At 43.2% G+C, this 15,566-nt stretch overlaps 1 protein-coding gene across 5 annotated transcripts in view; it reads right to left on the reverse strand.

The window, feature by feature from the left end:
- MBOAT2 (membrane bound O-acyltransferase domain containing 2) overlaps positions 1 to 15,566 on the reverse strand; it is a 126,226-nt gene that overhangs the window by 58,507 nt on the left and 52,153 nt on the right. For 4 of the 5 annotated variants that reach the window (XM_038560729.1, XM_038560726.1, XM_038560725.1 and 1 more), the window contains exon 3: positions 10,226 to 10,303. The exons of the other annotated variant lie outside the window; for it this stretch is intronic. Coding sequence is in view for 3 of the 4 variants with exons in the window: in XM_038560725.1 (XP_038416653.1) it covers positions 10,226 to 10,303 (78 nt within the window). In the remaining variant the exon portion in view is untranslated. The remainder of the gene's footprint in view (positions 1 to 10,225; positions 10,304 to 15,566) is intronic. 5 annotated transcript variants of the gene reach the window in all.

The following is a 15,566-nucleotide window of genomic DNA, read 5'->3' on the forward strand; positions in this document are numbered from 1 at the left end:
TTTAACTGCATCAAGAACTACATCTGACAGTGTAATGAGAGATCTTGGGAGCAACTGAGAAAGACAATTATCCACAAAAAGCACATCCAGATTTCAGCCTGTTCTCACTGCTAATAAAACCAGGACTCTAAAAAAAAAAAAAAAAAAAAAAAAAAAGGATGTTTGGAAAAGGCTTCACATCACCCCTATCAGTTCTCAATTTAAGGATCCTGGGCCTCTACCAGCCAGGAGATTAGGAACCTTTCACTCTGTCTCTCAGGGGCTGTATCTTAATACAGGGTCCTGACCTCCCTCCCCACCCACACAAAAGACCACTCATCTTTCTTCTATTATACTTCAGGGTAAAAAATATGTATAGGGGGAACGTGGGGGGAAAAAGTGATTCATTAATTCTTCAAAGCTCTTTTTTAAAATAACAATTTGGTACTTCATTTTTTTTCCCAAATATTTTTATTCATTTGAGAGAGAGAGAGTAAGAGTGAGAGAGGGTGGGATACCTGGGTGGCTCAGTAGTTGGGCGTCTGTCTTTGGCCCAGAGCATGATCCCTGGATCCGGGATCGAGTCCCACATCAGGCTCTTGTCTCTGCCTCTGTCTCTCATTTTGTCTTTCATAAATAAATAAAAATCTTAAAAAAATTAAAAATAAATTTAAAAAGAGGGAGAGAAGGAGAGGGAGAGGGAGAAGAGGCTCCCCCTGGAGCAGGGAGCTTGACATGGAACTCGCTCCCAGGACCTTAAGATCATGACCTGAGCCAAAGGCAGACGCTTCACTAGCTGAGCCACCAGGAGCCCCTAATTCTTCAAAGCTCTTAAAAACAAAAGACTGCCAATTACAGTTTTTCATAATCCACATTTTATCTCATAATACCAAAGATGTAAGAAGTGGGAACAGGAAGACACCACCAGAGCTGAGCAAAAGCTGAGCTGGTCAGCTTCATACCAACTTCTCAGAAGTTGGGACCCAGAAGGAGAGGAATGTACTTCAGTCAGCCCTCTGGTTGCAGCTGCGAGAAAATGGTCAGCTCGTGAGCAGAGGCCATCCAGCTGTGTTCAAATACACGTTCTAATCACTAGTGCTGTCGGGCGAGATTCTGAGGACACAAAATCAAACGCAGCTCAGCCCCTGTGCTCTCGGGTTCCAAGTCCCGTATGGGAAGTGAGCGCAATCCGGCCAGCACACACCTGGCACTGGCCCCGCACCATCCAAGTGGCTCTGCCTACTGTTTCTCCCTGAATCGGGCACTCACGTATTTTCCCATTTTAGCATCTTTGAAATCAAGAACGCTCTCCCAACTGACAGCAACTACTCCTCAGTAGTGGTAGAAAAAAAATAACGGCACGTCTTACAATCTGTGGCACCCTACATTTAATGAAATACAGTATCCCTCATCTTCGCCACAGTCTTAGGAAGTAGAAATTATTACTCCTCTTGTACAAACGAGGAAACTGAGGAGAGAGAGAGGCTAAGCAACTCAGGGTGACCAAGCTGCTAAGCAGGTGCACAGGGTGGGGGGTGCTGCAGGGGGATCCTGCAGCCAGGATCCCAGCCAGCCGCCTTGTCCTTGTCCTGTACAAGTGAACATGTACAGCACAGCGCCCCGTGTGACATCCGGGGGCCTACAGGCAGGGAGGAGCGGAGGGGAGGGCCTGGGCCCACGGTCACGCCCTGTGAGGCCGACAGGACCGCACGCTGGGATGGGGGCTCCCCGCGGACACAGAGGCACCAGGCCTGGCGCAGCCGGAGCGAGGGCGGCAGTCAGGGCGGGGCAGAGCTCCAGGGCCAGGCCGGGGTTCAGGGGACCGGCGGGGCGGCGGAGGGCGGCAGCGGACCGGGCCTGCAGAGCAGGAGTGGCCCCGAGGCCTGGGGGGGGACCCGGGGGAGGGCTCGCTACGCGGCAGGCGCGGCTACAGGCCTCACAGGTGTCTCCTCTCCGAAACACCCCGAGAGGAGACGGAGCACCCGGAGCCCCAGGACAGCAGGACGCTCTGCTCCCGGGTGGGCCTCGGCTGGCTGCTCGGCGGGACGAGGCCAGAGCGCGGTGGGCGAGGAAGAAGGAGCTGACGCAAGGGGCGCTCGGTCCCCCGGGTCGGCCGGCGTGGAAGGAGCGGCCGAGGGAAGGGGGCCTGCTCGGCGGGGCTCGCTCCCTCCTCCTCCTCCTCCTCCTCCTCTTCCCTGCTACTCCTTCTAACACCTCACCCTGCATCTTGAAGGATTCTCCAAGGATTAGCTTGATCTCCATCCCACAACTCTGAATCATGAACTTCCACGGTCTGCTGAGCGTGAGGGGATGGAGATGAGGTGAATGGACTTGATGGTCACTCAGATTTGGGCTGGTCTTTGAATGGAATGGGACACGGAACTGAAAACCATCAGGGAAAATAATTTGCAAGGAAACTAAAGACTCAAGTGAACTAAGGAATCGTGAGTGCCCAGTAGCCCCACGTGGCTCTCTCTAACACGGGCCTGCCCGTCCACCCACGACTGGACGTTTGCCCGGCGGCGTATGGAACGATGCAGAGGTTGTGAGAAAGGCTGAGAGAAACAGAGAGCGAGGTCAGAAGAGCCCGCCCGGGAGGCCCGGGGACGGTGGAGTGGACACGGCGTTCCTCCAGCATGTGTCTGGGCTCCGGATGCCCGTGTCTCGTGGTTCCACAGTCCACCAGGCGGGCGGCCCGGGGTGTGTGGATCCGGGGGCCAAGGGGCAGGCAAGCACAGAGGCAGGAGGCTGCGCTCTCCGCGGCTTCCAGAACTTACAGATTTCAGCAGCAGAGCGGCACCAGACGAGTGGACAGCAAGAGCACAAGTGTAAGGGACACGGGCGAGGAGCTCGGACGGCTTCGAGGACGGAGGCTGGGTGAGAGCTCCACGAGCCCATGCGAGAGGCCTGAAGGGATTCTACGGCGGCTGCTCTCCGATCTTTTGGGCTCAGGATCCTTCACCCACTTAAAAATTATTGAGGAAACCAAAAGAAGCATAACCCACATCAACAAGAGCCACCAATCTTCACCACAGAATAAAACTGAGAATTTAAAAAATACTGAATTCAAAAATGACGATAAACCAATGTCATGCCAATACAGGCAACACTTTTAGGGAAAATATATTTTCTTTTTTTAAAAAAATATATTTTCTAAATATATTTTCCAAAAAGATAAGCGAGAAGAATGGCGGTGTTCTAACGTCTGAAGTCACAAATGCTCTACTGCAACGTCCCATAGCGCGGAGCCTCCGGAGGAAGCCCCACCGCCTACCCCTGAGAGAATGAAAATGAAAAAGGCAAATAATGTCTAAATGTCATTAAGAAGATAGTTTTGACCTTTCTATACCCTAGGACGATCTCAGGGACTCCCAGGGGTCTCTGGACCACACTCCACAAACTACTGGTCTAGACAGAGGAGGACAGACAGTGGTGACTCAGAGATGAAGAAGAGCAGCCAAATAAACCCCAAGATGGAAAAAGCATTAGGGGGAGGGGAGAGAACGGCTGCCTCACGCCAGCAGACATACAAATTAAATCAGATGTCAAATTCTGTTGGCACTCTTTTTGTTTCATTGTTTGGTGGAGGTGGAGGGGTGCGATAGATCAGAACCATGACCTCATTCCTCTAAATTCTGGTATAACCTCCCTTTATTCCCAAGAGCTGACAATTACTGCCATAGAAAACATATTGCTAATTAAAGGTATGTTCTGTTAGGTACTGGGGGGTAAGAAAAATGATTTACTTACAGAAGCCATCAAATGAAGCACAGGGAAATTACGAAACTAACCCCACAGGGGTGCCTGGGGGGCACGAGGTCAGTTCTGACTCTTGGTTTGGGCTCAGGTTGTGAGAACAAGCCCTGCATTGGGCTGTGTGCTCAGCATGGAGTCGGCTTGAGAGTCTCTCTCCCTCTCCCTCTGCCCCTCCCACTCATGCATGTGTGTGTATATTCTCTCTCTCTCTCTCTCTCCTCTCTCTCTAATAAATAAATCTCAAAAAAAAAAAAAAAACCCAAGAATTAGAATTAGAAGCTTTAGTTTCCCAATACAGTGTTCAAACTAAGATTAAATTACATGACTTGCAGACACACCAATTAACAATGAAGGAAAAGAACCCTGAAATAAAAGGATGGGACACTGATCGTTTCCCATAGAAAATCCACACATTGATACAGCGAGGGAGGAGCAGAGTTCAGCGGCCAGGTGCATGGGTTTCAAACTCTGAGCCTGCTTCAGACCAGCTGTATAGACCTGGGGCAGGTGTGTGGCTCTGAGTCTCTGTTCTCTCAATGAAGCTGAGAGAACGGTCTTCTAGCCAGGGTGGTCCTGAGGACCGTATGGGAATTCACTTCAGCATTTAATGTGTATCTGACATAGAATCTGGATTTAATAAATGTTAGCTATTAATAGTAATTTAGCTATTACCAGTAATTTTTTAATGATTAATGTTCTGTTGTCCTTCAGGGATTTTACCCTATTCACTTAACTTTTATCCTTCTCTTTCATTGGATTTTTCTTTTTTTTTTTTAAGATTTTATTTATTTATTCATGAGAGACACACAGAGAGGCAGAGACACAGGCAGCGGGAGAAGCAGGCTCCCTGTGAGAACCCCAATGCAGGACCCGATCCCAGGACCCTGGGAATCACACCCTGAGTTAAGGCTCAACCCACTGAACCACCCAGGTGCCCCCTGGATTTTATTTGCAATCCTTTAAGTCTGTTTTCTAAACAGTTTAATGCTCTCATGTTTAAGAAAAAAGGTTCTGCATAGTAATCTAAGTGATAGCTCTCTAATCAGTTTTAAAAGGAAACTGTTCCAACAACCTGAGTTCCATACAAGATTTTCCAAAACTCTGAAAGGCAAATAGCGCGAAGACCATCCTGATACTGTCTTCTTCCCAAGACAAGTCATGCTAAGGGCACATCCTTTGTAATACCCACAAGGTTAATTTTGGGTCAGAAAAAGATATGTAATGCCATCTCTTTCTTCATTAAGTTTAAGCAAAAGCTCAGTTTTCACAGTGAAAAACAGACGCTGAGCTCACTTGCTGTCATACACTTTCACCAAAATGACTGGCCATTTTCTGGGTCAAAAGGTAGGTCCTCTATTACCCTCCATCTTTCCATAACTGTTGTAAATGTGAATTATTTAATAAGCTAGCAACAAATAGGAGAAGGTCAGTACTTTTTTCCTTACATAAATTAATTTATCTGAAAATATTTTTAAATTCTATTTTTTGTCAACTACATTAAAACAGCATTTTAGAATCTGTATTTATTATGCATTTTGATAAACATTGACCTAAGGTATAGCACTTATAAAAGTCTGAACAAGTTTAAAGAATGGGAGAGGTTTTAGAGATTAAAATCACTGTTATCTGGATACTTATTTAAAGCTTAGAGCCTTTTAAAAAGACCCCAACATTTCATTCTACTGGAGGAAGACTAAGAAAAAGCCAGTCATGACACAATGTCTCAACCATGCTTGTTATGCTTCCAAAAAACAACTAGAGTTTGTATGCTGTCTGGTAAACAGTGAAAATCTTTTGTTTCTCCAACTAAAAACAACAACAGAAATCTTGAAAGGAATGTTGGTAAATAACCTAACACACACGAATTTCACGGACTTCCAGGCCTGACAGTTACTAGCTTTGTGACTGTGTTCCAGTGAACTGACCTCTGGTACCTCAGTTTCCTGGTCTGTATATAAGGAACACCTCCTCAGCAGGCCTGTGTAGACAGTTAATTGGGATATTTGTAAAAAGCCCTCCACAGAGTGACTGGGACCTAGAAGTCACTCCATCATTCAAATGCCAAAGTCCAATTGCTAAAAAAAAAAAAAAAAAGAAAGAAAGTCCAATTGCTCCCTCATAGGTCATACTGTTTCTTACACTGTGAAGACAAAACTCACACATGTGCACGTAGTTGCATAGCGGTACACCATCAGTTAGCAGGCCCTAATCTTCCAAAACCATTTCTCACTTCTTACTCAAGAGTTAAAAAGAAAAAAAAAGTCACAAAAGCTTTTATTCTCACAAAACTTCGACAAGGATCACATATTTTATGTAAGTGGCATGTGTTATGACATATAACTGAATGATTTTGCTCTTCATCCTAACAGATGGTTATGCGAGTTTTTAATTTTTCTTTCAACATTCTGGCAAGGATGAAGATCTTAATGTAAAAGAAAAATTAGTTTCCAGCAGTACCTAAAACCACAAGATGCATCCTTACACTTTTCCAATGGAAAGTACTCTTATTTTTAATTATCACAACTATCCAGTTATTTTTAAATAATGTATGACTCGTTATCGTCAAAAAGAATCTACTGCTTAATTGGATAGTATCTCCAAAACCCTCTTTTGTCTTTTAGGTGATTAATCTGGGGTATTAGCTATCACTCCAACATTTTTAGACAGACCTACCGCAGTAGAACCTCACTACACAAGTAATCTGTGCAAATTTCTCTTTATTCTAACACATTCAGGTGAGCAGCATCGCCCAGAGTAAGGCCTTTATTTACCAAGAGATGTGTGTTCGTCTTATTAGCATCGCTGCATTAATATAATCCCTCTACTTTGTATAAAAACCTCTGCTTAATCCTAAGGAAAAAAAGCTTCCCTCATTTGCTCAAGGATAATTGAACCCTCCTCCTTACCAGAAAGATCCAGTATACAATTAGAAATAAAACTTAGAAATCAAGTATCTCCAAAAGAGATACTATAACTGACTGAATGGTATAAAGGAAACTGAATCACACCCTTTCCTGAGTGTAGGATTTCATACAATGATGCTGTGTCCTCAAGAATTTTCATAAATCAAAAAAAAATTTTTTTTTCATAAATCCAATGGAACCTAGACATCCTGTTACCTATGACTATGTAACAAGTTTTCCTCCTCCTTAGAATTGAGAATATTTAAAAACCTTAGATCCTAAGCACAATATGCCACATGGTCACTGCGTCTTTTCGGATAAAGATATCTGCACCTTTGTTCTAAGAAAGAATGACAACCGCATACAAACCTCTGCCTTTGTTGGGGACCCTGGTAGCTCTCATTACTTTTTCTCCATCAATTTAGGGTATTTTTTTTTAATGACACATTCTCATAATCATAATGCTTAGGGCTTAGAAGTAATCTAATGCAGAGGCAAAAAACTTGGGCCCTGGGTAAAGGCAGACACACTAGTTCCAATCCCAGATCCATCGCTTCCTAAGCTTTGTTTCCCTGTGGAACGGGTCGACTGCACTCACCTCCAAAGGAGGTGCCAATGCGTGTGCTTTGCGCAGTGAATACAGAATCATCGCTGAAGCACTAACTGTTATAAAAATAAGATAACATAAAAAAAATAAGATAACATAAAAAATGGATTTTAGAATTACGGTTTTCCAACCAAAATTTGACTTTTGGCAGAGCAATACCAAAAGGGTCTGCACCTTTATCCCAAAGCACTGCAAGGCTTTCAAACATGGTCCACAGAGAGCATAAAGGAAAAAAAAAAAATCTAAGAGTCCAGTTTCCTTCCTGCTACATTTTATTCCCTCTCATGGGAACATGAGATTGTCCTCACTCAAGTTAATATTTTCCCCACAGAGTTCCCACTGAGCTACTACCCGCTGCTAATTAACTTCATGAGGACAAATTTTCAAGTGACTTGAGGCTTCTGCCTGCCAGATGGCATCTCCGAGATCATCGCTCCTTCCTCGTAGAGTTCAGGCAGTTCCTAATGCCATTTTTATCCAAGAATCCATATGGTAGGAGTCTCGTTAGAGCCCGCAGATAGTATGTGAATACGAACCTGTGCTACTAGCTCCTGGGGTCATCCAGGACAGAGATCAGGGCCAGGTCAGCTACACCTGCATTCTCCCTTGCCCCAGCACCACCCCCCCCAACCCCTAGGGCTTCCACTCTACTGGGAAGAAGGAGGAGGAAGTGAACAGGAAACACGAACAGAGCTGCAAGTCAACCCATCAAGCATGCCATTCAAAGCCGATGGCAGGAATGAATATAATGTTTGGAAATACCATAACCAAAAACATGACAAAAAATACTCAAAAGCAAGAGGCAGAGAATAATCAGAACAGAAGAGATAACCTCACCTACTGAAAGCTTCTATCATCTGGATGCTCAACCATGCGATTAAAAAATAAGTTAAAGATCCCTGCCGAGGAGTTCACATCCTGGGAAGAAAAGATGAATTACAGTCCATAGAGGCCAGGGTGCCTACAATGAGCTCTGACGTGACATCAGAAGGGGAAAAAAAAAAAACAGCAAAATATGTGTAACTAAGAATGACCTCGGAAAGCATCTCATCCAGAATGTGAACACCTCTTCTTCTAGCTGAACCCTGTGTGCAAACAGGAGCATCCCTGGACGCCATGAGTATGAAGCGGGTAGGCACATGCTCCTTAGCTGCGGCACTGGTTTAATCCAAGTTAGACCCAAAAAGTTTAAGTGACTAAGCTTAAGGTCCCAAAGCTAATGAGAATTTAGCAGAGTCTGAATCCAAACCCATATATACAGACTCCCAACCTGTACTCATCCAGTCAACCACCAAGGCCACCCAGTAGAAGGCAGAGTCTGTGTTCGATCTTTATCCATGACCTAGCCTGCTGTTCAATTTCATCATCAATAAAGAAGGCATGTGGGGTAAGTATGTGTCAAGATTTCTCAATTATTAAAAATATGCTTTAGCTTAATTCCTACGAAACACCAAATACCTGTACTCTGTTCCCAAATGGGTTCTTCTACTGGACAGACAGTAAATGGCTGATACATGGACAGCCTGGGTTTTCCTACTTTCCCAGCTAGCCATCCCATCCTTTATGCTTTCCCAGCCCTGAGTATATTCTTTGTTTCTAACCCTCATCACCACGTGGACAGTAGTTCAAGTAATCAGCATCTTGCTGAGACAGAATATGTCCCAGTACCCGTCATGGGATCCCAGCATCAACTAAGAAATACCTCCAACCCAACAGTACATTTCAGAGGACCACATGTCCGTTACCCTTAGATTTCTGGAAACACTGTGGCACACAAGAAATGTTTGTTCAAATTGCTGGGGAGGCAAGGCAATACACTACTTTCCTACTTCTTCTACAATATAACCCCATCCACAGCTTGGCAACCCATTACCTACACCTCTTACATTTTTTCTTTACATCACCTGTTTTGCTGAAAATTACTTGCCAACTTGTAAAGAAAATACTTCAGCTTAACTTCTCTAGGTTAACGGGCTTTTCTACTCCTTCTGCTTGACCATCCCACATTTCTGCTGTTTGTATTTAAATAATGGCAGTTCCTTTGTGCTGTGTTCCAGAAGTCTGAGAATTTTTAGAACCCAAAACAAGTTTTCCCATAGAAAAGTCAGAAAACAAAACACTGACATGAAGGGTGCTTAGGTTCCCACGCCCGTCCACAAAGGCTTATTTTGCACATCGGAACAGCACAGAGCCAAGCCACACTGTGCTGCCTTCTCCAGGGACAATGTCTTCCTAATTCCAGGAGTAAGCCCAAAATACATTTCTACTCCCCCTCCTCTTCTACAGCCTACACCCATTCTCTCATTCCCATCCTTTCTGCCCCACCCCCATTCCACTCTCTCTGGGGACCGAGATTGAGGTCAAGCCCAGCACAGGTGTCCAGGTTCAATAATTAGGTCTGGGACTTTGCTGCAGGTAGAGGAGGAGAAGCGTTACTGTAATGGCAGCCCCGAGATGGAACTCAGGGACGCTCAAGGAGGCAGAGGCTGTGGCCCAGAAGCAAGAGCTTTAGGAGACTACCAGGAAAGAGCTTCATGTCAAACAGAAGTCATAGTATCATTCATTTGTTCACTCATTCATTCATTCATTCAATAGATGCTTAATGAGAACTCCTAGACAGTGCATTATATTCAGAAAACACAACAAAAAAACTCAACATGGCTGCTGTTTTGCCTCCCAAGGGACATTTGAATATATCTGGAAACGTTCACAGTTGTCATAACTTGGGGATGGGGGCTGCTACCAGCACCTAGTGGGTGGAGGCCAAGGTGCATAGGACAGCCCCCACATCTAAGAATTATCCGGCCTAAGATGTCAACAGTGCTGAGGCTGGGAAAGCCTGCTTTAAGTAATTTATGACAGCTTTTCTTGAGAAAATTATCACAACTCAGAATAATTTTTAATGTAACAGAACTGCATTTTGATCTAATACTATTATAGTGAAATACATATGGATATGTGAATAAAGAGGAACACTTACTTGTGCATGTTCTCCACTCCTATTACGATCATGATACAGTAGGAAATTCCACTTTGTACAAGAAAATGTAAGGCATACCTACAAAAAGTAAGAGCGCTGTTAGAAGAGGGGCACCCATTCACAAACATTAGGTTGAAACCACTAAGGCTACAAAGTGCTTACGTATCACACAGAACATACCCAGGTAAAAAGTAAGGAATTTAACTTCTGCAGCCCAAAATTCTGTGAACATCTTAGAGGGACTCCTCTATCGCAAGTCCCAGAAGAGCTGGAAACATAAAATGAAACCCCATCAAGGCACACTCGGTGCCCTGGCATTCCACATCTCCTAGCTACGTGAAAGCATTGTGGGGTTCTGTGGCTCAAGGATTTCAGCTTTTTCCATAACTCAAGGCACAATGATGAAAAGGAGCAATAAATCTGAATTTCAGAATAATCCTGACAGAACATTAGTTATTTGTTTTCCCAAGTACCTAAAACAGTTTCTCACAAAGCAACAAAAAGGACCAAATATTAGTATCTACTAAAAACCAGGTACACCCAAATCTACTCTGAAAACATGATGGCTCAAATTAAATGATCTTCTAACCCATCATCTCCAGTCATCCATCTATAAAAGATTCTGGCTGAGGTGACACAGAATGTCCCAACGTGGAAACCCACCGTTAAGTGAGAGAACTAACTTACCCCTTCCTTTCACAAAATTCAGGCAAACATGACTAAGATCCCTGCCCTGGTTTCAAACTCAAGCCAAACTATCCCTGAGATGATGCATAAATGGGCACACAGGCATGAACTCACTATTTTCTTTCCCTTTGATGGCATGAATAATTTATGAAAAAATTTTCAAACCATTGTACACCGATTAAAATTTAAATAAGGATCTTAACCTGTGATAAAAATTGCTTTTTAACCTAATCATTAAAGAATAATGGGCATCTCCAGTGTGGAAATAGTTAAACTTTTGAATAAATCTTCCCATAGAAATATTATAAATCAGAAGCAGGCTCCAAGGGAGGACTGCAGAAGGAACCTATTTATCCCCCTGAACAGAGTATGTCTGTCTGTCTGTCCCCCGCTAACACACAGAACACATGGGAACACAATGCTGGCCTGTGATACCACCGTAACTAGCAAGTCATGAGAAAGCAGGTGAACGTATATGCATACAAACTGGAACAGAAGGAAGCTTTAAAAACATGATTAAAACACATACTTTTCTAATTAATTATCCACCTCCCATCTGTGGCCAGCATTAACAATTCACTAAGATTTAATGTGGAAATGCTGAAGAGTATTGCCACATACTTTTAAGGGCTTTATTAATTGGGAGTTGAACTCTTTAAAGATACTGGTCTTAAGAAAATTTATTTGAGGACCCTTGGGAAAATTTTTTTTTCCTTTTGCATGAGGAAATTTCCTTGGAACATGGGGGACATACAACAATTTTACAAGCTAAGAGTTTTATTTCTCAAATGAAACCACGGTTCCTTCTATTGCTTGAAAATGCCCACTCCCCTGGCATCACCGTTCAGATGACATGCTTGGCCATCTTCTAGGGTGCGTCATCACACTTGGCCAGCCTTCTGTTGTTGTACCAGGCTTCGTTACTGTGACAGCACAAGTCTGTCCATACGAAGCAGATGGGCGTGTATCTCTGTGTCATCGACCTCCACAACAAGCCTCAAGTTGCTTTTCCATTCATTTATGGCACTGGTGACTTTCTTCATAATCCCCCACATGCAGCCACTCCACTTGCTCTCAGTAAAAGGAGCATAATAAATACAGAGGAGCCACTTAGTATTTTTCAGGCTTAAGAGATCATGTGTACAAGGCGCTGACTCGAGTAACTGGCACACAGTAAGCACTCAAGTATTTTTAGTGAAGGAGAAATACAAGATAGGCAGTATCTTAAAAGTCTATAATCCAATCCTCATCATTTTACAGTGGAGGAAACTAAGTGCTAAAAGTCACGTACTTCGTTAGTACCCTGACATTAAAACTCAACTAGTTTCTCTCTGAGCAACTCACCCACTGGCTGACTCTTCAAGGGGCGGGCGGGACCCACACACTGCACATCACGCATCACACATCACACATCACGCCTCTCAAACAGCTCGAGGACTTTGAGAACAAAGCAATCCTTTATCTCGAAACTTCAATTTGTTTTTAGATAACACGTCTTATTTTGAATTTCAAATCACACTAAATACAGGTAATAAAAAATGTTTAGTAAAAAAGAATACAAGTTTTAAAAAGGTTGAGAAACACCTCTCCGATTATTCAACTGATCTGTGCAGAATGTGTGTGCTGTCTGGCAGGCATCGTCCTGCATAGTAGGAATAAAGAGTCAACACGACAAGGTCTCTGTCCTCAGAGAACATCCAGTCTAGAGGTGAAGACACACAAACAACAGACTACATTTTAATACCGTGTGACAGGGGCACCTGGGGGGCTCAACTGGTTAAGCATCTGCCTTCGGTTCAGGTCATGATCCTGGGGTCCTGGAATTCAGCCCTGCATCAGGTTCTCTGCATAGCGAGGAGTCTGCTTCTCCCTCTCCCTCTGCCCTTCCCATCCCCCCCTCCCAACTCATGCCCTCTCTCAAATAAATAAATAAAATCTTTAAAAAAAATACTATGTGACAAACACTAAAAGAGTAATTGGATAAACATAACATTTTCAACCTGGACAGCCAACTGGACAATGGTAGTAACAGATTATGACAACAATGGTCTTGCCCCTGGGTGACCTTCCAGGTTCACCGTGAGCTGGCCATGGTGCTACGCTCCTCTCTGTGGTATTAAACTTCCAGATCTCACCATGATCACGGATTCCCTTTCACACACAATGAAGGTAAAGCCAAAAGGGTTTGAATGCCACGTCCAGAGTAACAGAGCGACCTGACCAAGGTGCCCAGAGCAGAATACGGGTCTGACTTCAGAGTTCCAGCTCTACTACACTAGCCTTCACAGTAATCAAAGATAGTTAAATAAATAATTTAAAGTATATGGAAAATCTCAATCAAAACAAACTTGCAGATGATAGTTCTAAAAAAAAAAAAAAAAAAAAACTGAGACCAAATAGAAGTAGGTATAATGATCAATTCTATTTAGAGTACTACTAACATATGTCTTCCAAAAGAGAAGTTATCAAAATCAGTAGCAGATATGACTGCCTTTGAGCCTAAAAAATCAAAGTGCTACACTGCAAATTGAAAGGATACTCTACTTCCTCTACTCATTCCAATTAGCAAAAAGTTACTGAGACCTGGTACAGAGAAGTAAAAAAAATTTATCTTCCCAAAGGAAGAAATATAAAATATTTCTTCTTCAAGAAAAACAAAACACCAAAAAAAAAAAAAAAAAAACCCCAGAGAACTCTATTTTTAAAAATAGAGTTATCATATGATTTGAAATACTAAGGATTATATAAGGTCAGGTTCCTCGTGGTTCTGTGTATACAGTACCTGAGGAGGCTTCACAGCAAGAAAACATCTCCTCAGGACAAACCCCTAAAGGAAGAGAGCATGCTCACCTTCATACTGCTCCAAGTTGCATGACTACAAAGGGACTACTTACATTTCAATTCTCTACACTGTTTACAGTGTTCTGTTTACACTGACCATGGTGTGAATGGTGTCCCTGGGGCTGGCCATTCTGAACTAAAGCCTTCCCCAACCCCTCTTTAAAATGTGTCCCCCAGGGACCCCTGGGTGGCTCATTCAGTTAAGTGTCCAACTCTTGATTTCCACTCAGGTCATGATCTCAGGGTCCTGGGATCAAGCCCCACGTTGGGCTCCATGCTCAGCAAGGAATCCACTTGAAGATTTTCTTTCCCTCTGCTCCTTCCCCTCCTCACATGTGTGCATGCTCAGGCACTCTCTCTCAAATAAGTAAATCAATCCTTAAAAAATACATTAAAAAAAAAATGTGTCCTGTAAGTACTGGAGCATGTATGGGTGAAATATGTAGACTGGGATATAATTTTAATTAATCCAGAAAAATAAGTTAGGGAACAAATAAAAATGGTGGAATTTTAAAAACTGTTGAAGCTAGGTAATGGGTATATAAGGGTTTATTTTTCTCTGTATGTCTGCATTTGAAAAATTTCATTATAAAAGTACACACACACACACACACACACACACACACACACTCTAACCCCATGGCATGACTTATGAGAAATTCAAATAGAACTATCCAAGAAAACTACAAAAACTTTGATGCTACAAATCTGATGTCATCAAGGAAGCAGAAAAGACTGTATGTGGGAATGAAGAGACCATCTCTAAATCTCAGGACTACACCCATACCTACAACTGGCAGTGCCTTTCAGAGGACTGGCCACATGGCAATATGGTAGAGGCTGAATAAATTATCCCTGAGTGATTTTCATTTGTTTCTAGGAAACATATGCAATTGCCAGAGGCAAACATTAGATTAAGAAATACCAGTATATTCCAACCCTGGCCAGAAAAAAAAAAAAAACAAAAAAACAAAAAAAAACATCCTAAGCACAAACACAGAGGCATTCTCAAAGTCCCGCGGATTCCACACCCCACGGCGAAAACTACTAAAGCGCAGATCAAGTGAGCGCTTTCTCCCCTCTCGGGGAATTTTCATCTCAAACAAGAGTCTACAGAAGAGCAGACCTACAAAGCCTTATCTGTGAGCGTGTTAACGATACAGCAAAGGAGCAAGCAGCCTAAGCTCTCACTTAAAAAGGAAAATTCAGAAGAGATCACAAAGAAGCCCTTCCACTCAGTCTCTGCTGCTTCGCCAAGACTGGGCGCTCTTCTGATTTTCCTCTGCTGCGACTAGTCATCTGGAACAAACAGAAGTGGGGTGTTTCTGTGTTTAAAGCTCTCAGGGAAGCCCTGGCAATGAAGGAGGGAGCAACCTGAAGGTAACACACACACACCTGAAGGGTCAAGGGTCGTACTTAAAAACTTTCCATCATAAATGATTCTTGCCCACCAGAACCAACCAGCCAATCCCTTTTACACACAGCAGAAATTTAAAACTGGTAATAGAGTTCTACTACTGGGCTTCACTGGACTCTTAAAAGCCACCTGCACAGAAAGAAAAATACTCTTTTAAGAGGTTCATTTGTCTTGGCTTCAAAGATGTGCAAAATGGGTGAAAAAGAACAACTCGTGACAGAAGAAAATGTTTGTATGTCTCTTCTTCATCTGTCCTGTTTCAGACATTATAAATAGTAAATTGCCCTCCGAGCCCAAACTGAAGAGACTGAGTTTATTCTCCACACTTTTTTTTCTATTAAAAATAAAAATAGAAAACTTTGCATGTAAGTATAAGAACAAAACCCCATATAATGT

Source organism: Canis lupus, chromosome 17 (genome assembly GCF_011100685.1).
Source record: "Canis lupus familiaris isolate Mischka breed German Shepherd chromosome 17, alternate assembly UU_Cfam_GSD_1.0, whole genome shotgun sequence".
NCBI classification, from domain to species: domain Eukaryota; kingdom Metazoa; phylum Chordata; class Mammalia; order Carnivora; family Canidae; genus Canis; species Canis lupus.